The sequence below is a fragment of the Dipodomys ordii genome, unplaced genomic scaffold (assembly GCF_000151885.1).
Source record: "Dipodomys ordii isolate 6190 unplaced genomic scaffold, Dord_2.0 Scaffold154, whole genome shotgun sequence".
Taxonomy (NCBI): domain Eukaryota; kingdom Metazoa; phylum Chordata; class Mammalia; order Rodentia; family Heteromyidae; genus Dipodomys; species Dipodomys ordii.
Genome location: NW_012267370.1, coordinates 642,269 through 667,558, shown reverse-complemented (window position 1 = coordinate 667,558; position 25,290 = coordinate 642,269). Strand labels below are relative to the sequence as shown.

The window sequence follows — 25,290 nt, the reverse complement described above, 5'->3', positions numbered from 1 at the left end:
AAGAAAGAAAGAAAGAAAGAAAGAAAGAAAGAAAGAAAGAAAGAAAGAAAGAAAGAAAGACCAAGAAAAAAAAAAAGCTCAACAAGAGGTCATGATTCAAGTCCCAGGACCAGTACAAAAAGTAAATAAAAGAAAGAAAGTGGATTCCCAGCAAAGTTTCTGGTTGTCCAATTGATGATGGGTTCCAGGGATTTTGGAAGAAGAGAAAGTTGCAGTACAAGCATTGGAAGGGTATTGATGGGCCCCTCACTGAATGTTGAATCAGTGACCAAATGAGTGGATCAAGTCAGTTTTACAGAGTTTACTATATGACCAACAACCTACTAGCACTTTTCATAACCTAAGTTTTCACAACTTACCATTAATTGTCATTAAAACTATGTCAGACAGGTTATTATGAGCCCATTTGACAGACTAGGAAAGTGGAGGTTCAGCCAGAGGAGGTACCTTGCTCTATTTGATCCGAGTTCGTTGTGATTCCAGAAGTTATTCACCAAAGAATCAATCAGATCCAATTTCCCTCTGTCCACTCATTCCCCATCTGTCAAAGATTCGTAAGCATCTATTTATTGCACAGCTCAATGACGAGAGTACAACTACTTTAGATAACATAGAACAGGCTGGGCTCAGTCAGGAAAACAAGCTCGGCGGCTAGAACGCGCGCGCGAACAGAAAAGGTAGGCTTGCCGGCCGGCACGTCCAGGGAATGTAGTTACCGCGGGTTCCTCAGGTACGGCTCCGGCTGAGAAGCTAGCTGGATGGATTCGGGCTGTAGCGCGGTCTTGGACGCCGATAATTCTGAGGTGAGCCGAGAGGGGGCGCTGTTCCGCAACCAAAAGCTTGCCTGAAGACCGGCTGCTCGCAGTCTGGTCCTTAGTACGCATGCGCAAACATACGCCGAGCGGCTCAATATTATCTTGCTGAGGGAAAACGTGAGGAGAGGGGGTGTGGCTCAGTGAGAGACGCAAACATGGAGGCGTGACTGAACCAACCTACCCTTTGCCTATTTGTCTCTGCCGCTTAGGGTAAGGCTTAGGTGGCCACTTCTTTGAATAAAGGAGGGTCGAATCTAGGGTTCACTATACTTTGAGGGCGTGGTTGAAGGAGGGCCCTCAAATTTCTCTTCAGCGATAGGTCGTCTCTCAAGAGGCGTGGCTCGATGAGCTGTCCGTCCCCGGTGTGGTCACTTCCTGTGGAGTTTCCCCAACCCTGCGAGGAGGGGGAAGAGGACGGGGGTAGGGGGGGGAGGAGGGCGGTCGTCCGGGGTTAGGTTGGGGGTGTAGGTCCGCTCTGGGCGGGGGATGACTCACAGCCCATCCCATCTCCCCGACGCCGCCCGCCCGCGCCCAGCTAGCTCCATGGCTTAGCGGAGGAGGCGGCGGCTAATGGGGGGAGGGGGACTCTTATTTTGTTAGGGGGACCGGGCCGAGGCCCGACCGGCCTGGCAGGGCTCGCCCGGGGCCGGGCGTCATGTCTCATGCAGCCGAACCAGCTCGGGACGGCGTAGAGGCCAGCGCGGAGGGCCCTCGAGCCGTATTCGTGCTGTTGGAGGAGCGCAGGCCGGCAGACTCAGCCCAGCTGCTCAGGTGCGGGACGCCTGGGGCCGGGAGTAGCAAAACTAGGGTTTCCGGGGGCCTCATCTGAGGGATCGAGGGCCCCGGATTGGGATTGGAGTTCTTTGGCCTAGAATTGGAGGATGTAGGGGCGCCCGTTTTGTTTGTGCGTGTGTGAGAGAGAGTGAGGGGGGGGGTACCTAAGGAATCATGTTGTGGCCTGCTTGGGCTGAGACTTAAAGGAGTCGTGGGAGTGCTTCGAGGGGGCCAGGGTCAGATTTGAGGGAGGCCGTTGGCTAGGTCTAGAAAGGTAGATTCTGGAGTATGCCCGAAGTGGTCTGAGGCAGCCAAACTTGAGGGTCCTTTAGTAGGGCGCAAGCGAAATGCATTTGAGAGGACGCTCCGGTGAGTCTGCCTTTGAGGAAATCGTAGAATCATTTTCCCCTCAGGGTAGGCGAAAGGGTCCTGAGAGAAAAACTGAGGTGCTGTTTCTAGGTGCTTAGTAGCTTGACTCCCGGTGACTGGTTGCTGTGTGGTGATAACGCGAATCTGGAGCGTTTTGGAAGTATCTCACGCCCGGAGTGTGTGTGAATGAGCCTGAGAAACAACATGCAACAAGACTTCACTAGAACACTCCTTTCACCGCTGCCCACCCATCGCGCTGGGGCCGATCTCTGGGATAGTGGAAAAGCTTGCCTTTCCTCTAGGAGTAGGGACTTGTAAGGGAGACCGCGAGTAGACCTGAGGGGGATGGAAGTACTGTTATCTTTTTAGCCCCGGGGGAAGGCCTCAGACCTTATTTGGGAACCTTAGAGGAGGGTCTTGTTCTTGCTGCCACTCACTCTATTCTCCAGAGTCAGCCCTGCCCACTCCCTACCCCCCCCTTCCTTTTATTTCACTCTCCGGTTTTGTCTCTCAGTTCCCGGGTGTAATCTTGAATCTGTCTCCAGAGCTAGAGTGAGTACCGATTGCACCATCCCGGCCTGGGTGGGTCCTCTTGTCTGTCTGGCCTCTTAACCCTTCACTATCATCCACTCTGTGGACCTCTAGTCCTCCCTTGTCCACACCCCCTGCCCACCCTACCACCCAACTCTTCCGACTTCTGTGCAATGGGTGGATGAGCATGGGAGGGGGTTTGTAGCCTCTTCTCTGCTCAGGATTGTGCTGAGCTCAGCCGCAGCGTTCCAGGAGCTTCCTCTTCCCGACTTCCTGGGTGGTTTTAGTGCCCCATCTGAGGGTGAGGAGAGAAAGGGAGACGGATTCTTGGGGAAGAGGGGAATGGAAACTTTTGCCAAGTGAAGCCACCCACAATTTTAGGATTCAAGAATAAGGATGCATACTTTTTCATTTTTATTTTTTCCGTGCTGCGCTGGGGTTGGAACCCAGGACCTCTAGCATGCTAGGCAAGTGCTTTACCACCGAGCTCCATCACCCCCCCACCAGCAAAGATTCGCACTGAAGCACGTGCTTATGTTGCTTAAACACTAGGATCCTTTGTACCCAGCGTGGAGGGCTGAGTATAAGCCTTTCTATATATCTAATTCCTTGAAACAAGTTAAGCCATCATGGTAGTGGGTGCAATTCAACTTATATAGTGTTTTTTGTTTGTTTGTTTGTTTTGCTGTGCTGGGTATTGAACCCAGAGCCTCCTGGATGCTACCCAAGTGTTCTACTACAGAAATGCATCTCCAGCTTCTGTATTTTTGTTTGTTTGATTGGGATTTTTGGTGTTCTTTTCATTTTCTTTTTTGGTCTGAGACCGGAATTCTTTCTTGCTCATTGGCTAGCGCTCTAACTGAGCCACACCTCCAACCTGTTTTTTTTAAAAATAATTTTATTACTATTAATGTGTTGTACAGAGGGGCTACCATTTCATAACTCAGGTAATGTGCACTTTTTTTGGAAAATGTCACCCCCTTCCTTTACTTCCCCCCGGTTTTTCCCTCCCATCCCTGCCCATAAGTTACGCAGGTCATTTTCCATAGCGTATACTGAATCTGTTTGGGGTGTTTTTGAGACGGGGTTTCTGACCTTAAGCTCTCTGTGTAGCTCTGGCCACTTCAAAGTTGATTATTGTCCCTTCCCCTCACCCCAATACTGGGGATATGTGGCTTCTTAGTTCTTGTGCCAGTAACTGTTGGTACTGGGGACTTGTGTGTTTTGATCTAAACAAAAACTAAGGGAGGGCTGAGCAGGTTTTGCCTACTAAGGAAAGAATACTTGTAGAAGGCAGACATCCACTCAAATTCTGTCTTGCAAGAACAGACTGTTGGAGACTGGATTGCATTTGTATTTCTGTATTCTCTTTGGAGCGGTGTCCCTAGAACTCAAGCAGGAGCTGGGAAAAACTCATTTTCCAAATGGTAGCTCTTTTTGTAAAGTGAACCAACCATAGTTCTCTTTGTGATGCGCTTAGTTTGGGTTACAATGGGCTGTTTGCGTGAGGGCTGCCCCTACTAGGTCTGTGTGTTTACACACGGGTTCACATTCAGCTGTGAGGAAAACAGTAGGTCTGGGGGGAGCTGGGAGTACTTTGAATGCGAAGTGGGAGAATCCTCCCAAAGTCTTCTGTTCTCCTCAAACTGTGATAAGAGTGAGGGGTTGGGATTCTGGAGTTCTTATTGTTTAGATTCTGGGTGACTGAATGGAATTAAGAAAAGGGGGAGGGAGAGGGGACAGATGTGGGAACTCTGGAGGTGGCACCCAGCAGGGTGGCCAAGTATGGATGAGAGATCACACACACACACACACACACACACACACACACACACACACACACACACACACACACACACACCCTTCTCTGATGAAGGGAAGTACACACACACACTTCTCTGATGAAGGAAAGTATTAGGGCTCTCCACAGTAATTGACCACTACTCCTTCCTCCCTTCCCCCCACAGCCTGAACTCTTTGCTTCCGGAATCCGGGATTGTTGCTGACATTGAATTAGAAAACATCCTTGATCCGGACAGCTTCTACGAACTCAAAAGCCAACCCTTATCCCTCCGATCCAGGTAAGACTCATCATATTCTCCTCCTGCTCCCCACTCCCACGGGAAGTGATGGGCAGAAGCCCTTAGTGCCTGCCCATTGCATGCTCTCAGAGACCTATATTTTCTGGATGGTAAAATGAGGGGCCAGAAAGAGTGTCACACAGGAAAGCTGGTGGGCAGCCAAGATGTCTCCCACCAGTCCTGCCTTGAAGACCTTGACTTCCCTCATTGCACTTGCATACCTATTCATACACAACTCTGTAGGGACTAGGTGTGGCTTATGTGAATCCCTTCCTGTGGGTGGAGCCATGCCCTTAGTCCCTATCCCCCACCCCCACCCTCTCCACATTCTACAATCCTTGCCCACCCTCAGTTTAGAGAAACCCCTGCCGCGTCTCTTGTTTCTGCCCCCAAAGCTTGGTAGTGTAAAGGTGCTGAGTCATCGGCCTGGGCTCTAAGACTGGGGAGGGGATGTGGAAGAGGGGCAGGAAGAGAGGATTGTGAAATCTGAGATTTTCTAGACTGACTAGCTACTGGCACCAGAGGCCTAGGCTTCAAGGAAGGGTGTCCTGGGGCTCCCGTGGAACCTGATGCCCAGCTCTTAGCTCAGACAGCATCACCAGTTCCAAATTGGGCTCAGGAGTGCTCTGAAACCACAATCCACTACCACTTCTGCACCTTTAAAGATGCCTCATACTTGCCAGATGCAGGTGGTTCACACCTATAATCCTAGCTACTCAGAAGGCTGAGAGCTAAGGATTGCTGTTCAAAGCCAGTCTGGGCAGTAAAATTCAGGAGATTCTTTTTTTTGGCGGGGGGGGGGGAGTCTGGTCGTGGGGCCTGAACTCTGGGCCTGGGCGCTGTCCCTCAGCTCTTCAGCTCAAGGCTAGCACTCTACCACTTGAACCACAGCGCCACTTCCGGCTTTTTTCTTTTTGCTTATGTGGTGCTGAGGAATCAAACCCAGGGCCTCAGGCATGCAAGGCAAGTGCTCTACCACTGAGCCATCTTCCCAGCCCTCAGGAGATTCTTATCCCCAATTAATTACCAAAAGAGCCGGAAGTAGTAGAGCTAGCATTGAGCAAAAGAAACTCAGGGATAGTTCCCAGGTGGTGAGTTCAAGCCCCAGGAACAGCACACACAAAAAAGATGCCTTTTGCTAACTCCACTTAGTGATGAACTAGCTCACTCTGAGATTTCTCCATTAGGACTTAGGGCTGAAAGTCTCTTGCCTAGATCTGGTCCCAGAAACTCCCACAACAGATTATATGACCAGCAGGGTACCAGTAGTTCAAGCCTGTAAGTAATCCTAGCTCCTCAGGAGGCTGAGAACTGAAGATCCCGGTCCAAAGCTAGCCCAATCAGGAAAATCCAGGATACTCTCACCACCAACTGTCTATCAAAAAGCCAGAAGTGGAGGTGTGGCTCAAGTGGTACAATGCCATCAGTGAGTGGTAAAAGCTAAGGGACAGTGTCCAGACAGTGTGGACACAAAATATGGCAATGCCTCTCCTGTAACATTGTAAAGACAGGGAACAAGTGATTGCTGGGTCTCCTCCCACATACTGTGACTCTGTTAAGCTTAGGAAGTGAGCTCTAGCTTACATGTGGCCCCATATTTCCCATTCCACAGCCTCCCAATATCACTGCAGGCCACACCAGCCACCCCAGCTACACTCTCTGCATCGTCTTCTGCAGGGGGCTCCAGGACCCCTACCATGTCATCATCTTCCTCATCGAGGGTCTTGCTGCGGCAGCAGCTCATGCGGGCCCAGGCACAAGAGCAAGAGAGGCGTGAGCGTCGGGAACAGGCTGCAGCTGCTTCCTTCCCCAATCCTGCACCTGCTTCACCTGCCATCTCCGTGGTTGGCGTTACTGCAGGGGGCCACACTTTGGGCCGGCCACCCCCTGCTCAGGTGCCCAGGGAGGTCCTCAAGGTAAGGTGAAGTCTGATGGCCTGTGGGCATGTTGGTTTTTCTTTTCTTTTTCTTGGTAGCTTTTGAATGAGGCCTTCATGACTCCAGGTATGTCTATGATAGTGTTTTAAGTGCTCTGTGCAACTCTCCCATGTTTGTTTTCTTAGGACTTGCTAAGGGTTCTAGGAGGCCCCAAAGGATGTTGTGCTGGACCTTGAGGGTCGTGTTAAGGTGTCTTGGGAAGCTATGTATATTACCTTATAGATCCTTTAGGTGCTATCAGAGACTATGGAAGTCTGGGGAGTTGTGCATTGGTGGTTCAAGTCTTTAATCCTAGCTCCTCAGGAATCTTGAGATCTGAAGATCTAGGTTCAAAGCCAACCTAGGCAGGAAAGTCCATGAGACTCTTATCTCCAGTTAACCAGCAAAAAGCCAGAAGTGGAGCTATGGCTCAAGTGATAGAGTGCCAGCCTTGAGCAAAAAAGGCCAAGGGCAAGTGTGAGGCCCTGAGTTCAAGTGCCAGGACCAGCATAAAAGAAGAGACAGACAAGAGAAGAGATGACATTGTCCAAAAAGAAATGTACTCATACCGGGTGCTGGCTCACGCCTATAATCCTAGCTACTCAGGAGGCTGAGATCTGAGGATTGCGGTTCAAAGCCAGCCCAGGCAGCAAAGTCTGAAAGACTCTTCTCCAATTAACCACAAGAAAACCGGAAGGGGCTCTGTGGCTCAAAGTGGTAGAGCACTAGCCTTGAGCTGAAGAGTTCAGGGACAGCTCCCAGGCCCAGAGTTCAAGCCCCATGACCAACTGGCAAAAAAAAAAAAAACTGGGCGCTGGTGGCTCACACCTGTAATCCTAGCTACCTAGCTACTCAGGAGGCTGAGATCTGAGGATCGCCATTCAAAGCCAGCCTGGACAAGAAAGTCCATGAGACTCTTATCTCCAATAAAACTACCAGAAAGGGCTGGGAAGGTGGCTCAGTGGTAGAGTGCTTGCCTTACATGCATGAGGCCCTGGGTTCGATTCCTCAGCACCATATAAGCAGAAAAAGCCAGAAGTGGCACTATGACTCAAATGGTAGAGTGCTAGCTTTGAGCTGAAGACCTGAGGGACAGTGTCCAGGCCCAGAGTTCAGGCCCCATGACTGATAAAAAAAAAAAAAGAAAAGAAAAAAAAAAAAAGAAAAACCACCAGAAAACTCGAAGTGGCACTGTAACTCAAGTGTTAGAGCACTTGCCTTGAGCTGAGGGACAGTGCCCAGGCCCAGAGTTCAGGCCCCAAGACCAACAAATAAATAAGTAGGAAAAGAAAAAAAAGGGCTGGGAATGTGGCTCAGCAGTAGAGTGCTCACCTAGCATGCATGAAGCCCTGGGTTCGATTCCTCAGTACCACATACACAGAAAAAGCCAGAAGTGGCGCTTGTGGCTCAAGTGGGAGAGTGCTAGCCTTGAGCAAAAGCAGTTTAGGGACAATGCCCAGGCCCTGAGTTCAAGGGCAGGAGTGGCAAAAAAAAAAAAAGAAAAAAAAGTACTGATTACCTGACTTATGAAAACTGTACCCCTCTGTACATCAACTTTATAATGACAATTTAAAAAGTGAGAGAGAGATAGCTGAGCACTGGTGGCTCATGCCTATAATCCTATCTACCAAGGAGGCTGAGATCTGAGGATCATGGTTCAAATCCAGCCCAAGCAGCAAAGTCTGTGAGACTCTTAACTCCAAGTAACTACCAGGAAATCCAGAAGTGGAGCTGTGGCTCAATAGGCGGAGCACTAACATCGAACAAAAAAGCTCAGAGACAGCGTCCAGGCCCTGAATTCAAGCCCCAGGACTAGGAGAGAGAGAGACAGAGAGCGAGCTTTGGGCACTGTGACAATGTGCTTCTAGAATCAGATCCTGTCAGCCATAGGTGGATCTTGGGGGTGAAGGATTTTTGAGAAAAGGAGATTGGGTCATTGAAGAAATTCACCAGTATTTTTGAGGGGTTCTCATATTCTGGGCCCAGTTTGTCCTACAAGAGCCTACGAAGAGAAGAAGCAAGGATCAGTTAAGGAATACAGATGAGCAAGAATTACCTCTGTGAATCCTGTTCTACCTTCTTCCCTTCCCACCACGGCCCTATTATCTAACAGGTGCAGACCCACCTGGAAAACCCAACGCGCTACCACCTGCAACAAGCACGCCGGCAGCAGGTAAAACAGTACCTGTCCACCACACTTGGGCCCAAGCTGGCTTCCCAGGCTCTCACGCCACCTCCGGGGCCTGCAAGTGCCCAACCATTGCCTGCTCCTGAGGCTACTCATGCCACTGGCCCCACAGGCAGTGCTCCCAACAGCCCCATGGCTCTGCTCACCATCGGGTCCAGCTCAGAAAAGGAGGTAAGAGGCTATAGACAACATTCTCATGTCTCCATTCCGGTTTTTTTGTGCCTTTTCTAGGTTTGAACTCAAGGCCTGGATGCTTTTCCTGAACTTTTTTACTCAAAGCTGGCACTCTACCACTTGAGACATATCTCCACTTCTGACTTTTTGGTGGTTAATTGGAGATAAGAGTCTCATGGACTTTCCTGCTTGGGTTGGTTTCAAACCGTAGTCCTTGGATCTCAGCCTTCTGAGTCGCTAGGGTTACAGGCATGAGCCATTGGTGTCTGGCTCAATTTGTGTGTGTGTGTATGTGGTACTGGGGATGAAACTCAGCACCTTACACACGCTCCTATGCTATACCGTCAACCTCTCCTTTTTCTAACCCAGTCTATTTATTCCATTAGATTGATGATGTCATTGATGAGATCATCAGCCTGGAGTCCAGTTACAATGATGAGATGCTCAGCTATCTTCCCGGAGGCACTACAGGACTACAGCTCCCCAGCACGGTAAGGCCCTGAGATGATGGGTTTCTCTGATAATGAGGGCATCCTTCTATCAAGACTATACCTGTGTTGGCTATGTAGATATGTGACACCCTTGCGGTGGATTGTACTAAGAGGGAGAGAGGCCTTATGTTGAGAATGGAGTGTGCCATTGCACACTCCATTGAGAAGTAGCTTTTGTAGAATTTAATGTGGATGGGGTAGGGAGTTCATGGAGATGTAAGTACATACTAAACCACTTGAGTTGTGCTGTGAGAAGTACCAAGAGGTAGGAATCATGTAGCAATTTGAATATCCCAGGGGATTTTTCTGGTTATGGAGATATACCCAGATCATGTAATAATTGGAACATGCCAAAAGGCTCAAGGTTTATGGGCTAAAACAAGTTGACTGGGTTGCGAACTGGTGGCTCACACTTGTAATCTTAGCTACTTAGGAGGTTGAGATCTATGGATTCCAGTTCAAAGCAAGCTCAGGGAGAAAAGTCTATGAGAATCTTATTTCCAGTTAACCAGCAAAAAGCCAGAATTGGAGCTCTGGCTCCAGTGGTGGAGCACCAGGCTTGACAAGGCTAAATGAGAACCTGAGACCGTGATTTCAAGCCCTAGTACCAACAAAAATAAGGTTGGGCCTTGTATTAACTAGATTCTACCAAGTCTTACAATGAACTATAAGGACTTGGACTGATTCCTTGTAGAAAGGGTATAAAATTTTCTACAGTGAGGGAGTCTCATTATAAAGTTTTTTTTTTTTGGTGACAGTCCTGGAGCTTGAACTCAGGGTATGGGCACTGTCACTGAGCTTTTTGCTCAAGGCTAGCACTTTACTACTTGAACTATAGCTCCACTTCCAGGTTTTTGCTGGCTATTTGGAAATAAGAATGTCATAGACTTTCCTGCCCAGGCTGGCTTCTAACTGCAATCTTCAGATCTCAGCCTCCTTAGTAATTAGAATTACAGGCATGAGCCACCAGTGTCTGGCTAAGTTATGTGTTTGTGTTTGCTAGTCCTTGTGCTTGAATTCAGGACAATGTCTCTGAGCTTCTTTTGCTTAAGGCTAATGCTCTAAGCTACAATTTCACTTGCATCTTCTTTGGTAGCTTATTGTAGATAAGAATCTCATGGGGGCTGGGAATGTGGCTTAGTGCTAGAGTGTTTTTGTAGTATGCATGAAGCCTTGGGTTTGATTCCTCAGTACCACATAAACAGAAAAAAAGCTAGAAGTGGCGCTGAGGCTCAAGTAGAGTGCTAGTCTTGAGCAAAAAAAAGCTCAGGGACAGTGCCCAGGCCTTGAGTTCAAGCCCCAGGATTGGCAAAAAATAAAATAGATAAGAATCTCATGGACTTTTCCTCCCCAGGCTGGCTTTGAACCATGATCTTCATGTCTCATCCCCCTGAGTAGCTAGGATTACAGGCATAAGCCACCAGTGCTTGGCTTATAAAGTTCTGAATTTAAAGAGTGTCATAACTTGGCTGGGAATGTAGCTTAGTGGTAGAGTGCTTGCCTAGCATGCATGAAGCCCTGGGTTTGATTCCTCAGTACCACATAAACAGAAAAGGCCAGACGTGGTACTGTGGCTCAAGTGGTTGAGTGCTAGTGTTGAGCAAAAGAAGCTCAGGGACAATGCCTAGGCCCTGAGTTCAAGCTCCAGGACTGGCAAAAAATAAATAAGCTGGGTGCCGATGGCTCACACCTGTAATCCTAGCTACTCAAGAGGCTGAGATTGGAGGATCATGATTCAAAGCCAGCCCAGGCAGGAAAGTCCATGAGACTCTTAAATAAACCACTAGAAAACCCGAAGTGGTACTGTGGCTCAAATGGTAGAGCAGCACTCTCCTTGAGCTGAAGAACTGTGGAACAGCACCCAGGCCCAGAGTTCAAGCCCCACAACTAACTAACTAACTAACTAACTAAATAACTAAATAAATAAATAGTTGTATTCATCCTGGAGCTGGTGGCTCACACCTGTAATCCTAGCAACTCAGGAGGCTGAAATCTCAGGATCACAGTTCAAAGCCAGCCTGGACAGGAAAGCCCATGAGACTCCAGTTAACCACAGAAAGCCACAAGTAGCACTGTGGCTCAACATGGGAGCACTATCCTTGAGCAAAAATGCTCAAGGACAGCACCTGGGCCCTGAGCTCAAGCCCCACAACCACCAACAACAAAAAAGTATCCATTTTGGGCTAGGGATGTAGCAAGCAAATGCTTGTGCAGTGTTTGTTCTGTACAAGGCTTTGATTTCTGTCATCAGCTCTCAAAAAAAAACTGGTACCAGCTTATCAAAACTTTATATTGATTTGGACATAGCTAGAGATTAAGATCTTATATATTAGGTAGATCCAGAAGATTAAAGGATGTTTCAAGACATAATCTATCAAGAGGTACATCTTGGCACACACATATATTATTGTATTGTATTAGAAAATATCCAGGATAGTGTGGAGAGGGAAAAAAACAAACAAACTAGTCTAACATTTTTTTAAGTGCTAGTTGTTGGATAAGAACTCTTGGGAGATCAGAATGTGCTGGAAGACAGTAGAGTCTGGACCTTGGTACATGGCCAATGAGAGACCATACATAAGGTAGTACAACTTGATCATAGCGGAAGGGTACAGATTAGGTTAGAACTCTTCAGAAGGGCAGATTTTGGATAAAATGTTGCCATGACAATTTACCAAGGTCTGAGAAGATTGGGTTGGAGTGTTCCAAGAAATTGGATCGGAATGTTGAGCTGGGAGGAGCTAATGGACTGGAATGTCACATCAGAGCCGACAGAGACCTGAGAAGGATGCCTTTCCAGTATTGCTTCTCAGAGCTAGCCCTGGGATTCAGAATAGGGACTTCGGAGGCCACTGAAGGGTTTGAGGGCTAGGTGGGGGTGATAGGCATGTCACATACGCATCAGTCCTCACAAAGCAAACAAGGTCCGCTTTGCTCTATGACTTCAGTTGAGTTGCCATGTGAAGTTGCCTCAAAGAAGGAGCGTCCCGAGGAATCATCCAGTCCTTGGGTTAGAAGGCCCTCATCTTTGGGTGTTTACAGGGTCAGAATCCTGGTTGTGAGAAAAGTAGATTAGGGACTGTTCTCAACTATTATTTCTGTGTCTTTACTACCTCCAGCTGCCTGTGTCAGGAAATCTCCTGGATGTCTACAACAGTCAGAGTGTAGCTACGCCAGCCATCACTGTAAGTAACTCCTGTCCAGCTGAGCTGCCCAACATCAAACGGGAGATCTCTGGTAAGTACTCAGTGAGGGGGGAGGGGAGGTACTTTATATCCCATGTCACACTCTGTCTTTAGTCTACCAGGTCTGAAATGTGGGCATTACAGAAAAGAGCTGAGGCTGGGGTAAGACTCAGTGCTAAAGCAACTGCTTAGCATGTACAAGACCTTGGAATCCATTCCCAGCACCATAAAATAGAAAAAGAGAAAAAAATTGTTGGGTATCATCTGAGGCTCACACCTATAATCCTAGCTACTCAGAAGACTGAGGTCTGAGAATCACAGTTATGAAGCCAATCCAGGAAAGAAAAGTCCCTGAGACTCTTATCTCCAACTAACTCATAAAAAGTTAGATGTTGGGGTTTGGCATAAGTGGTTGAATGAAAAAAGCTAAAGAAAAGCATCCTGGCCCTGAGTTTATGTCCAAGTACCAGCATGTACACATGTACACACAAAAAAATTGGGTTGGTTTCCTCTTTTTTCCATTATGGCTTATGGTCTTGGGTTTAACAATTAGCCTGTGTCACCATGGCTTTGTAAAAACAAAAAAGTAGTTTAAAAATATACTTTTTTTGCCAGTCCTGGGGGGCTGAACTCTGGGCACTGTCCCTGAGCTTCTTTTTGCTCATGGCTAGTGCTCTACTACTTGAGCCATAGCACCACTTCTGGCTTTTTCTGAATAGTTTATTGGAAATAAGAGTCTCACAGACTTTCCTGCCCAGACTGACTTCAAACCTTGATCCTCAGATCTTAGCCTCCTGAGTAAGTAGGATTACAAGCATGAGCCACTAGTGCCTGGCTTACCCTCAAAAAGTCTGGGTGTGGTTGTAATCCCAGCAGAGACAGGAGGATTGCAAGTTCAAGGCCACCCTGAGTTATGTATTGAGACTTCATCTAAAAAAAGTCACTTTAAAGCAAGATGGGGTTCTAGGGACACATGCTGGTAATCTTTTAAGCTACTCTGAAGACTGAGATATGAGAGTGGCAATTTGAAGCTAGCCCAGGCATATAAATCTGAGAGACTCATCTCCATTTACCCAGCAAAAAGCCAGAAGTGGAGGTATGGCTCAAGTATTAGAGTGTTAGCTTTGATCAGAAAAAGCCAAATGAGAATGTGAGGCCCTGAGTTCAAGCCCTAGTACCAGAACACACACACAAAAAGTCATTTCAGTCCAGGCTCTATGGTACACCACCAGCCTGTGCCTCTGCATTCACACAGGCTCCCTCCTTTCCAGAGGTCTTAACAACCCCTTCTGTTTTCCAGAAACAGAGGCAAAGGCCCTTTTGAAGGAACGGCAGAAGAAAGACAATCACAACTTAAGTAAGTCTGAGAGCATGTATACTTGTCCATGTACTCCACAGCACTGCTTTGCTCATTGCTTTAAGTCTTTACTTTGTCCTTGGGGAATCCCCTCCTTACAATAGCCTCCTAGCACCCGTTTCTTTCTCCCTTCCCCCATTGATGATTCTTTCCTACTCTTTTTTTCTCTCCCCCTGCCTCCAAAGTTGAGCGTCGGAGGCGATTCAACATTAACGATAGGATCAAGGAACTGGGCACACTCATCCCCAAATCCAATGACCCGTGAGTCTGGGCTGGGGGCCCATGGGAGGTGTGGGGTATATGCCCTATGCCAGGGAAGTTATTCCTTGGTGAGTCCATCAGACATGACTTGCCTTCGCAAGAGTTCTTTGGTCTCTATTTAACTTGAGCAGGGTTACAGACCATGTATCCCTGTCTCAAATTTAAATGCATGAGGTTATGGACATTTCTACCTAGTTTTCCATTCATTTAGCATGCACTTTATTTCCTCAAGATTTAATTCTTGAAACCTGGCACCAGGGACTCATGCCTGTCATCCTAGCTACTCAGGAAGCTGAGATCTGAGGATTGCGGCTCAGAGCCAGTTGGTTGGGGCAGCCAAATTTTGAGAGACTCTACCTCCAATTAACCAGCCTTAAGCAAAGAAAAAAGCTTAGGAAGAGCTTGGGGTTCTAAGTTCAAACCCCAGTATCAGCACAAAGAAAAAAAAAACATGATGTATTTATTGAGTCTTGGCTTTTTGCCGGATACTTTGGGAGGCTTTGAGGATACCAGAGAGAACAAAAAAGACAAAGATCTTTGTCCTCTTGGAATGGACGTTCTGGTGGAGGAAGACAGGCAATTAATGTGATAAGTAAAATCCAGTTGGGTGTAGGTAGCTCATTCCTGCAATCCTAGCTACTTAGGAAATTGAGATTTGGAGTTTATCAGTTCAAGGACAGCCCTGAAAGAAATCTCCAAAATAAACAAATGGAGTAGTAGCTAAGAGATTAAAGAGTGGCAGCCTGAGAAAGCAAGCTGAGGAAGTAGGCCAAGTTCAGACTCCATTACTACAAAAAAGAAAATCTATGAGATCCATACGATGGAGTTGGGGGTGCAGCTTAGTGGAAGAGCCCTTGCCTAGCATGTGCAAGGTACTGGGTCCCATCTCCAGCACTGCAAAACAGAGAGCAAGAGCAAAAGAGCCTAAGCTACATGGATGTCTAAAGGAAAAGTATTCTGCTTACAGGTGCAGCTGGAATAGAGGCCCTGAAATGAGAATGCTTTTCTATGTTTTAGAAGCACTGACAGGCTATTGTGGCTATAGTGAGATGAATCAGAGGGACATATATACCAGAGGAATCAGAAGGGGTCAGATCACAGGGCATCCAGGGCTCAGGGTATGATGGACACTACTAGAAGATTCCAGGCATCCTGTATCCTTAATGTCCCCCTCCCATTTCAAGTTCTGGATTACCTGGCACAGTTCCCCCCCACACCCCGCTCCCTGCTCTGAGACTCCACTCGCAGCACTTCCCGCTTTTCTTCCCTGGAGCCCCACAGGGAGATGCGCTGGAACAAAGGCACCATCCTGAAGGCCTCTGTAGATTACATCCGAAAGCTACAGAAGGAGCAACAGCGCTCTAAAGACCTGGAGAGCCGACAGAGATCCCTGGAGCAGGCCAACCGTAGCCTGCAGCTCCGGATTCAGGTCTGGAAGGAGGAGACAATGGCAGGGCTGATGGGCTGGTTTTCTGCAGGTGGAGGCAAAGGAAGAATAGGCCAGAAGAGATTCCTTTATTGTCAGACTTAAAAGATCCCCATGTTTTCCTAACTTCCATGATTATTGTTATGATGATAAGGATAATATCATAAAACCTGGTGCAGGTGGCTCACCCCGATAATCTTAGCTATTCAGGAGGTTGAGATATATCTATCTGTATGTATGTAAATGTATGTATACATAGAGAGAGAGAGGGAGGTGGGGATATAGTGTGTGTGAATGGCCAGGAGCTGGTGGCTCACGCCTGTAATCCTAGCTACTCAAGAGGCTGAGATCTGAGGATCGCGGTTCAAAGCCAGCCCATGACATTCTATATCTCCAGTTAACCACCAGAAAAACTGAAGTAAAGAGTGCTAACCTCAAGCAGAAGAGCTCAGGGACAGTGTCCAGGCCTTGAGCACAAGCTCCATGACCAAAAAAAAAAAAAAAAAAGAATACTAGTGAATGATAGCTAATGTTTATCTTGTACCATAAACTGTGACATGAGCTTTGTAGCTCATTGGATTCTCACATATTAAATAGGGAGTGTTAACGGTCTCTACAGATTGTAAAGGTCCACGACTAGCAAGTGGCTAAGGCTGAATTGGAACGCAGACACCCTTCCATTTTAACAGTATCCTTTTTGACCTCTGAGAGACTTTGAATCCCATTTAATTTGTACCCATCCTTTATTCTTTTGGCAGGAGTTAGAACTGCAGGCCCAGATCCACGGTCTGCCAGTACCTCCCACCCCAGGGCTGCTTTCCCTGGCCACAACTTCGACATCTGACAGCCTCAAGCCAGAGCAGCTGGACATTGAGGAAGAGGGCAGATCAAGTGCAGCCACATTTCATGTTGGAGGAGGACCTGCCCAGAGTGCTGTCCATCAGCAGCCCCCAGCACCGCCTTCTGATGCACTTCTGGACCTGCACTTTCCCAGTGACCACTTGGGGGACCTGGGAGACCCATTCCACCTGGGGCTGGAGGACATTCTGATGGAGGAGGAGGAGGGGGTGGTGGGAGGACTATCTGGTGTTGCTCTGTCCCCTCTGCGGGCTACCTCTGATCCCCTGCTCTCTTCTGTATCCCCGGCTGTCTCCAAGGCTAGTAGCCGCCGCAGCAGCTTCAGCATGGAGGAAGAGTCCTGATAAGGCCTCACCTCTCCCCTGGGACCCCATTATACCCCACCCCCACCTAGGCACTGAGGACAAGCCAGGGTGAGGTCCTGCCTCCCCCCCCCCACTTTCCCATGAGATTGCCCTGCCCAGGAATTCTGGGGGAAGAGGTGATGTGATTGATCAGGCCCCAACCCTATAATAAACAAGGAGGAGGAATCAGATGAGAACCTGCCCCTGTACTCTAAGGACTCTCCTAATAAGTTGTACTAAGTAAAAAACAAAGGCGATATCAGGATGCTGCTCCATCCCTTCTGTGCAAATTGCCAGTCTAGCCTATCCTGGCGCTGGAAGAAGAGTTAAAAATAAACTGATTGAGGTCCCACCCCTGGGGGTTTAAGCCCTGCTCCTTTCTCCTATGAACCTTGCCTGGGCAAAGAAGTGAGAGTCTGATCCTACCCCTTCCCCCTGAAAACTCAGTCTGGCCTTCTTGGAATGGAGGCCAAGCCAGGCCCCATCCCTTCTCTGAAGGAGAGCCAAGCACAGGTTTTTCAGGTGTGGAGGAATTAGTAAGGATCTGGCCACCCACATGGAGATCAGCCCTTTCCCTTCCTCTTAGCAACATGCCATGCAAGCATTCCACACTTCTGGGAGGAGTGGCACTTAAGCTCCCTGCCTTAACCTGGGACCAAATTGAACTGACCTAGGAGGGCTCAGAGTTGATCTTGCTTTTGGGAAAGTGGGCAGCTTTTGAAATCTTCTGCATTAACTTCCCAGACGTAGATCTCAAGTGAGACTTAAGACTCACCCTAGGGCAAAGTCCTGCCTTCTTCCTTGAGTGGCAGCGTGGGAGGTAATGGAGTTTTAAGTGGGGGTTCATTCTAGATGCCACAAACCAATTGATAGAAACGGGTCTTGCTGGGGAATTCCTCAGCCCAAGAGAATGTAGGTTCTCTCCTATAAGGCAGGAGCTTAGAAGAAGGACTGCAAAAGCATATTGTACTTTATCATTTGTTTATGTGATTTTTTTATTGACCACCCTAACCTCTGGCCCCCACCCAGTTCTCCATTTGGAGCAATCACCCTGGTTCAGAGTTATTAAGAGACACTCCCCACCCATCCTGGCCTCTCCCGCCACTTACACCCAAGGAGGGTGTACTGAGGGGTCTGTAGGTTTGTGAATAAGATAATAAATGCTAGGCGTGTTTGATGCGCTTTTAACTTTGGCAAAGAGTCTCCTGTCCTTATTTTTGACTGTGCAGTGAACAGGACCCATGCCAGCCAAGCAGGATAAAAATTACTGGAAGAAACAGATTTCTGAGAGATAGATAAGGTGATTTAAATAGAGAGCTTGGAAGAAAACCACCAGCAAGCACAAGCAATCAGACCTTTTAAGGGCCTGCCAGGCATCAGTGAAGCTGCTGCCATTGATTGCTTCACCTGATTTATGTCCCTGAGGAATGTTGGTTTGGAGCTCTGCTGTGTGTTCCCATTTCCTGTTTAGAGAAGCTGAGGAACAGAATTTAAGTACCTGTTCCAAAGATAGGCAAGTGGTAAATAGCTGAAACACTCAATGGTAAAGTTAGTCTGGCAAGTTCACTTTTTTTGGCTGTGCTGATAGAACCTAGGGCCTCAGGCATGCATGCTAGGTGAGAGCTCTACCATGAGCTACATTCCCCACCCCTGAATGCTATTTTTTTAAATCTGGTACCAGGGTTTGAACTTGATGCCTTGTGATTATTGGCTAGTTTACAGAGCTGGCATTCTACCACTTGAACCATGCCTCCAGGCTGGTATTTATTCATATTATTTATGTGTGCCAATATTGGGGCTTGAACTCGACCTGGGCACTGTCCATTAGTTTTTCACTCAAGGCTAGTGCTCAACTACTTGAGCCACACTCCATTTCCAGCTTGGGGTGGGAGGGGAGGAGTTCCTTAGATGTAAGAATCTCATGGACTTTACTACCTTGGCTGGCTTTAAACCCAGTTCCTCAGATCTCAGTCTCCTGAGTAGCTAGGACTGCAAATGTGAGCAGTGCCTGACCAAGTGCCTGCAAGTGCCTGACCAAATTTGTATGTGTATGTTGGTGGTGGGGCTTGAACGCAAGGGCCTTTTGATCTCACTTGTTTTTTGGGGGGGGGAGGGTTGTTTTTTGTTTTTGTTTTTTTTGGTCTGGCATGGGGCTTAAACTTGGCCTGGGCACTGTCCCTCAGCTCTTCAGTTCAAGGCTAGTGCTCTACCACTTGACCACAGTGCCACTTCCAGTTTTCTGGTGGTTTACTGGAGATAAGTCTCACAGACTATCCTGTCCAGGGCTGGCTCTGAACTGTGATCTCAGCCTCCTGAGTAGCTAGGAATACAGGCGAGAGCCATTGGCTTCACTTGGCTTTTTTCTTTCAAGTCTGGTGCTCTACCATTTGAGCTATACTTCCACTGGCTGTTAGTCTTAATCCTCCAGATCTTATCATCCTGAATAATTAGGATTACAGGTGTGAGGCACTGGTGTCAGGCTTTTTGTTTCCACCTGGGGCTTAAACTCAGGACCTGGGCACTGTCTCTGAGAGGCTAACACTCTACCACTTGAGCCACAGCACCACATCCGGGTTTTTCTGTTTATGTCGTATTGAGTAATTGAACCCAGGGCTTCATGCATGCTAGGCAAGAATTCTACCACTGAGTCACATTCCCAGCCCCCATGCTAACTTTGAAACTGTTAAAGAAGTAAATGAGCCAGGCATTGGTGGCTCACGCCGCTCACGCCGCTCACGCCTGTCATCCTAGCTACTCAGGAGGATGAGATCTGGGGATCATGGTTCAAAGCCAACCTGGGCAGGAAAGTCCATGAGACTCTTATCTCTAATTAATCAGAAAACTGGGAGAGCGCTGTGGCTCAAGTGGTAGAGTGCTCTCCTTGAGCTGAAGAGCTAAGGGACAGCACCCAGAACCAGAGTTCAAGCCCCATGACTGACAAAAATAAAAATAAGAAAAAGAAGCCAAGCACTGGTGGCTCATGCCTATAATCTACCTACTCAAGGAGGCTGGGATCTGAGAACTGGTGTTCGAAGCCAGCCTGGGTAGGAAAGTCCATGAACCTCTTACCCCTAGTCAAAGAAAAAGCTGAAAAATTGGTACTGTAACTCAAGTGGCAGAGTGCTAGCCTTGAGCAAAAGGAGCCCAGGAGCAGAACACAGGCTCAGAGTTTAAGCTCCAGGACCAGGAAAAAAAAAAGGAAATTGGGCTGGGAAGGTGGCTCAGTGGTAGAGCACTTGCCTTGCATGCCTGAGGCCCTGGGTTCGATTCCTCAGCACCACATAAGCAAAAAAAAAAAAAAAAAACAATGGCCAAGCCGGGCGCTGGTGGCTCACGCCTGTAATCCTAGCTACTCAGGAGGCTGAGATCTGAGGATCGTGGTTCAAAGCCAGCCCGGGCAGGAGAGACCATGAGACTCCTATCTCCAATAAACCACCAGAAAACCGGAAGTGGCGCTGTAGCTCAAGTGGTAGAGCGCTTGCCTTGAGCTGAAGAGCTGAGGGACAGCGCCCAGGCCCAGAGTTCAAGCCCCAGGACCGACAAAAAAAAAAAAAAAAACAATGGCCATCTGGAGACAACACATGTTTTCAAGGTAGTGGAAAGAGCAAAAACAAAAAACAAAGTGCCAGGAATGTCGGTTCATGCCTACAAACCCAGCACTAGGGAGGTTGAGGCAGGTTGAGGCACTAGATTAAGGCCAACCTGGGCTACAGAGTGAAACCCTGTATCAAAACAATGATGAAATCTCCATGGTTGGGAAGATAGAGCTCAGTGGTAGAGTACTTGCCTAGTGTGTTCAAGGTCTTGAGTTTTGATTCCCAGCAAATAACACAACATACAACACAATACAACATAATAGAGGAATAGGAAAGCAATTCAAATTTAGGTCAAGAAGAGTAAATACAAGTAACTTATTGAATGCTGGGAACAATATTTCTTGGAATTTCTCACCCACTCTGACCACAGAACAAGCATGAGGTCTAATCATTGCATCTTTCCTACTAGACTGTAACCCTTAGATCACCAAGCCCAACCTCTGGGTGACAGGACAAAACTTAGTCACTGCCATTTCCCCACTGGAATGTGACCTCTGAAAATTGTGACCAATCCTGATTCTCCACCATGAAACTACAATCCCAGTATTTGGGAGGCTGATGCAAGAAGATCCCAAGTTCAAGATCAGACTGGGCTATATAGCAAGACTTAGTCCTAAAACAAAAAGATCACTATATACATTGTTGTAAGTCTTAGCAAAATGCTAAGACAATGTTGATGCAAAAAAAACTGGAACATTTAGATCAAGTCCTCTATGGTTTTAAATCCCAATGAGTCCAAGTTAGGAGATAGTGAGTAAGGGGTGACATCGCCAAAAAAAAAATGTACTCATGGGGCTGGGAAGATGGCTCAGTGGTAGAGTGCTTGCCTTGCATGCATGAGGCCCTGGGTTCAATTCCTCAGCACCACATAAGCAAAAAGAAAAAAGCCGGAAATGGCGTGTGGCTCAAGTGGTAGAGCGCTAGACTTGAGCTGAAGAGCTGAGGGACAGCGCCCAGGCCCAGAGTTCAGGCCCCACAGCCGGACCCCCCCAAAAAATGTACTCATGACCTGACTAATGTAACTATAACCCCTCTGTATATCACCTTTGTAATAGCAAAAATAAATTAACTATGAGTCCAAGGACATAGAGGAGTAAAACACAAAGATTTTTCTTTTTTTTTTTGGGTCCAGTCGTGGGGCTTGAACTCTGGGCCTGGGCGCTGTCCCTCAGCTCTTCAGCTCAAGGCTAGCGCTCTACCCCTTGAGTCACAGTGCCACTTCAGTCTTTTTTCTGTTTATGTGGTGCTGAGGAATTGAACCCAGGGCCTCAGGCATGCAAGGCAAGCGCTCTACCACTGAGCCACCTTCCCAGCCCCAACACAAAGATTTTTTAAGAAGATAAACAGCCAGGTGCTGGTGGCTCATGCCTGTAATCCTAGCTACTCGAGGCTGAGATCTGAGGATAGGGGCTCAAAGCCAGCCTGGACAGGAAAGTTGGTGAGATTCATATTTCCAATTAACCACCAGAAAACCAGCAGTGGCACTGTGGCTCAAGTGGTAGAGTGCTAGCCTTGAGCTGAAGAGCTAAGGGACAGCGCCCAGGCCCAGAGTTCAAATCCCACAACTGACAAAAAAAAAACAATGTATACCCTACAAAATTTTAAAAAGTGAGGGAAGGGGTGGGTTGGAAGGGATAGGTAAAATGTAGAATGGGGTGACATTGTTCAAAAGGCATTGAATTGAATGGGCAAGTCCTTTGTACAGCTACTTAAAGATAATAAAAAATGTAAATAAAAAAAAAAGATAAGCTGAGCCAGGTGCTGGTGGCTCATGCCTGTAACCCTAGCTATGCAGGAAGCTGAGATCTGAGGATCAAAGTTCAAAGCCCATCCTGGGGAAGGAAAAGTCCAGGAGACTCTTTTTTTGGGTCCGGTTGTGGGGCCTGAACTCTGAGCCTGGGTGCTGTCCCTCAGCTCTTCAGCTCAAGGCTAGATCTCTACCACTTGAGCCAAAGTGCCACTTCCGGCTTTTTTCTTTTTGCTTATGTGGTGCTGAGGAATTGAACCCAGGGCCTCAGGCATGCAAGGTAAGCGCTCTACCACTGAGCCACCTTCCCAGCCCCCAGGAGACTCATATACAATTAACCACCAGAAAACTGGAAGTAGGGCTGTGGCTCAAAGTGGTAGAGTACTTGCCTTGAGCAAAAGAGCTCAGAAAATTGTGCCCAGGCGCTGAGTTGAGTTCAAGCCCCACACCTGACAAAAACAAAAGGAAGAAAGTATTCTAAGATGGAGGGAAAGGAATTGGGGAGTGGGACAGAGAGGGTAAGTTTGACCAAGATAAAATTTTCATTACTTTTCTGCTGAGGCTAGATTTGAACTGTGCTCCTCATATCTCAGCCTCCTGAAAGGCTAGGATTATGATATGAGCCACTGACTTTGACTGTTTGGGTCTTCTTGTTAAACTGATTTATGAATTTTTCTAAGGGAATTCATATCCAAATTTGGTAGTAGCTTTGAGGAATGTTTTGACAATACAAGTCACAATGTTGTCCCAGAAAATAAGTTTCTTTAAACTGAAGTTTATCAAACATGATTTCAGGGACTGAGGCAGTAACAGTGTGGTAAAGTGCTTACTTAGCATGTACAATTGTATTTCATCCCTGGCATCACAAGGAAACAAAACACGCACTTATGGGCTGGGAATGTGGCTTAGTAGTAGAGTGCTTGCCTGGCATGCATAAAGACCTGGGTTTGGTTCCTCAGTACCACAGAAACAGAAAAAACCAGAAGTGGTGCTGGGACTCAAGTGGTAGAGTAAAAAGAAGCTCAGAGACTGTGCCTAGGTCCTGAGTTCAAGCCCTAGGACTGGCAAAACAAATACAAAAATGCACTTGTGGATCATGCCTGCAATTCTAGCTTCTCAGGAGGTTGAGATCTGAGGATCATGGTTCAAAGCTAGCCCGGGCAGGAAAGTCCATGAGTCTTTTATCTCCAATAAACCAACAGAAAACCAGAAGTGGCATTGTGGCTCCAAGTGGTAGAGCACTTGCCTTGAGCTAAAGAGCTCAGGGACAGCGCCCAGGCCCAGAGTTCAAGCCCCTTGACCGACAAAAAAAAAAAAAACAAACGCACTTGTGGGTCATGTTTACAATTCTAGCTACTCAGGGGACTGATATCTGAAGATTGCAGTTTGAAGCCAGCCTTGGCATGAAAGTCCATGAGACTATTATTTTCAATTAAGCACCAAAAAATCCAAAAGTGGAGCTGTGGCTCGAGTAGTAGAGTGCTAGTCTTGAGCACAAAAACTCAGGAATAATATCCAGGCACTGAGTTCAAGCCCCAGGACTGGTACACAAAACATTTATTTCAGCTGGGCATTCTGGCCTGTAGTACCAGCACTTGGGAGGATGCAACAAGAGGGTCACAATTCAAGGGCAGCTTGAACTACAGAGTAAGATCTTGTTTCAGAAAAATAAAACTTATTTTCGATTGTTACTTTGTCAAGAGATACTAACAACAGTGGCAATTTTCTCAACTGAAAATGAGATGGGCAAAAAAGTACATGTTTTGAAAATCTTTTATGGACAAGTCTGCTCCAAAAAAACAAGAAAAATAAAATTATAATAAATTTGAGCATGAATAAAATATTTATATTAAAATAATCTGTGTAAGCCGGGTGCCAGTGACTCATGCCAGAAACCCTAGCTACTCAGGAGGCTGAGATGTGAGGACCATGTCTCAAAGCCAGACTGAGCAGGAAGTCCATGAGACTCTTACCTTCAATTAGCCAGCAAAAAGCTGGATGTGGAACTGTGGCTCAATGGTAGAGCACCAGCCTTAAGCTAAAATGCTAAGGGATAGTACCCAGGCCCTGAGTCCCTGAGCTGAAGCCATAGTACTGTCATAAGAAACAAGAAAGAGCCAGGCACCAGTGGCTCTTGCCTGCAATTCTAGCTACTCAGGAGGCTGAGATCTGAGGATTGCAGTCTGAACTGAGCCTGGGCAGGAAAGTCTGTGAGACTCTTTTTTTTTTGTTTTTTTTGGGTCCGGTCATGGGGCCTAAACTCTGGGCCTGGACGCTGTCCCTCAGCTCTTCAGCTCAAGGCTAGCGCTCTACCACTTGAGCCACAGCACCACTTCCGGCTTTTTTCTTTTTGCTTATGTGGTGCTGAGGAATCGAATCCAGGGCCTCATGCATGCAAGGCAAGCGCTCTACCACTTGAGCCACAGCGCCACTTCCGGCTTTTTTCTTTTTGCTTATGTGGTACTGAGGAATCGAACCCAGGGCCTCAGGCATGCAAGGCAAGCGCTCTACCACTGAGCCACCTTCCCAGCCCCGAGACTCTTTTGTGTGTGTGTGTGTGTGTGTGTGCCAGTCCTAGGGCTTGAACTCAGGACCTCAGCACTGTCCCTGAGCTGTATCCACTCAAGGCTGGCATTCTAACTCTTGGCCCACAGTGTCACATCTGGCTTTTTGTGAGTAGTTTATTAAGAGATAAGAGCCTCACAAACTTTCCTGCCTGGACTGGCTTCAAACTGTGATCCTCAAACCTCAGCCTCCTGAGTAGTTAGGATTATAGGCATGATCCATCAGAACCCAGTTTGTGAGACTCATATCCACTAAACTACTAAAAAAGTCAGAAGCAGAGCTGGGGCTCAACTGGTAGAACACTAGCCTTGAACAAAAGAAGCTCAGGGACCAGCACCAAAAAGGAAAAAAGAAACAAAACAAAAACCTGGCTAGGCACTGGTGGCTCACATCTGTAATCTCAGCAACTCAGAAGGATGAGACCTTACGATCTAGGTTCAAAGCCATCTGGGCAAGAAAGTTCATAAGACTCTTATCTCCAATAAACTACTAAAAAAAGCCAGAAATGGAGCTGTGTCTCAAGTGGTAAAGCACTAGCCTTGGGTACAAAAGCTCATGAACAGTGCTTAGGCCCTGAGTTCAAGCCTTAGGACCGGCACCAAAAAAAAAAAA

The 25,290-nt window shown here is 47.4% G+C and overlaps 1 protein-coding gene across 2 annotated transcripts; it reads left to right on the top strand.

The window, feature by feature from the left end:
- Positions 1-1,235: 1,235 nt before the first annotated feature.
- Positions 1,236-17,963, top strand: Tfe3 (transcription factor binding to IGHM enhancer 3). Of its 2 annotated transcripts, XM_013032371.1 has the most exons (10): positions 1,236-1,586; positions 4,457-4,570; positions 6,183-6,486; positions 8,600-8,845; positions 9,235-9,339; positions 12,459-12,576; positions 13,825-13,881; positions 14,067-14,142; positions 15,424-15,571; positions 16,327-17,963. In XM_013032371.1, the coding sequence occupies exons 1-10, from the start codon at positions 1,471-1,473 to the stop codon at positions 16,768-16,770; spliced, it is 1,728 nt and encodes a 575-aa protein (XP_012887825.1). In that variant the 5' UTR covers positions 1,236-1,470; the 3' UTR covers positions 16,771-17,963. The 2 variants fall into 2 exon arrangements, with proteins under 2 accessions (XP_012887825.1, XP_012887826.1); XM_013032372.1 differs by lacking the exon at positions 1,236-1,586 and having other exon boundaries at positions 4,489-4,570; positions 6,248-6,486.
- The last annotated feature ends 7,327 nt before the right edge of the window (positions 17,964-25,290 follow it).

What these genes read in the sequence shown, in the direction of transcription:
- Tfe3 (XM_013032371.1), top strand. Translation starts at nt 1,471, where the DNA reads ATGTCTCATGCAGCCGAACCAGCTCGGGACGGCGTAGAGGCCAGCGCG. An exon ending in CCCTTATCCCTCCGATCCAG is followed by an intron (nt 4,571 to 6,182) that starts GTAAGACTCATC and finishes CCCATTCCACAG; the next exon opens with CCTCCCAATATCACTGCAGG. An exon ending in GCCTGCAGCTCCGGATTCAG is followed by an intron (nt 15,572 to 16,326) that starts GTCTGGAAGGAG and finishes TTCTTTTGGCAG; the next exon opens with GAGTTAGAACTGCAGGCCCA.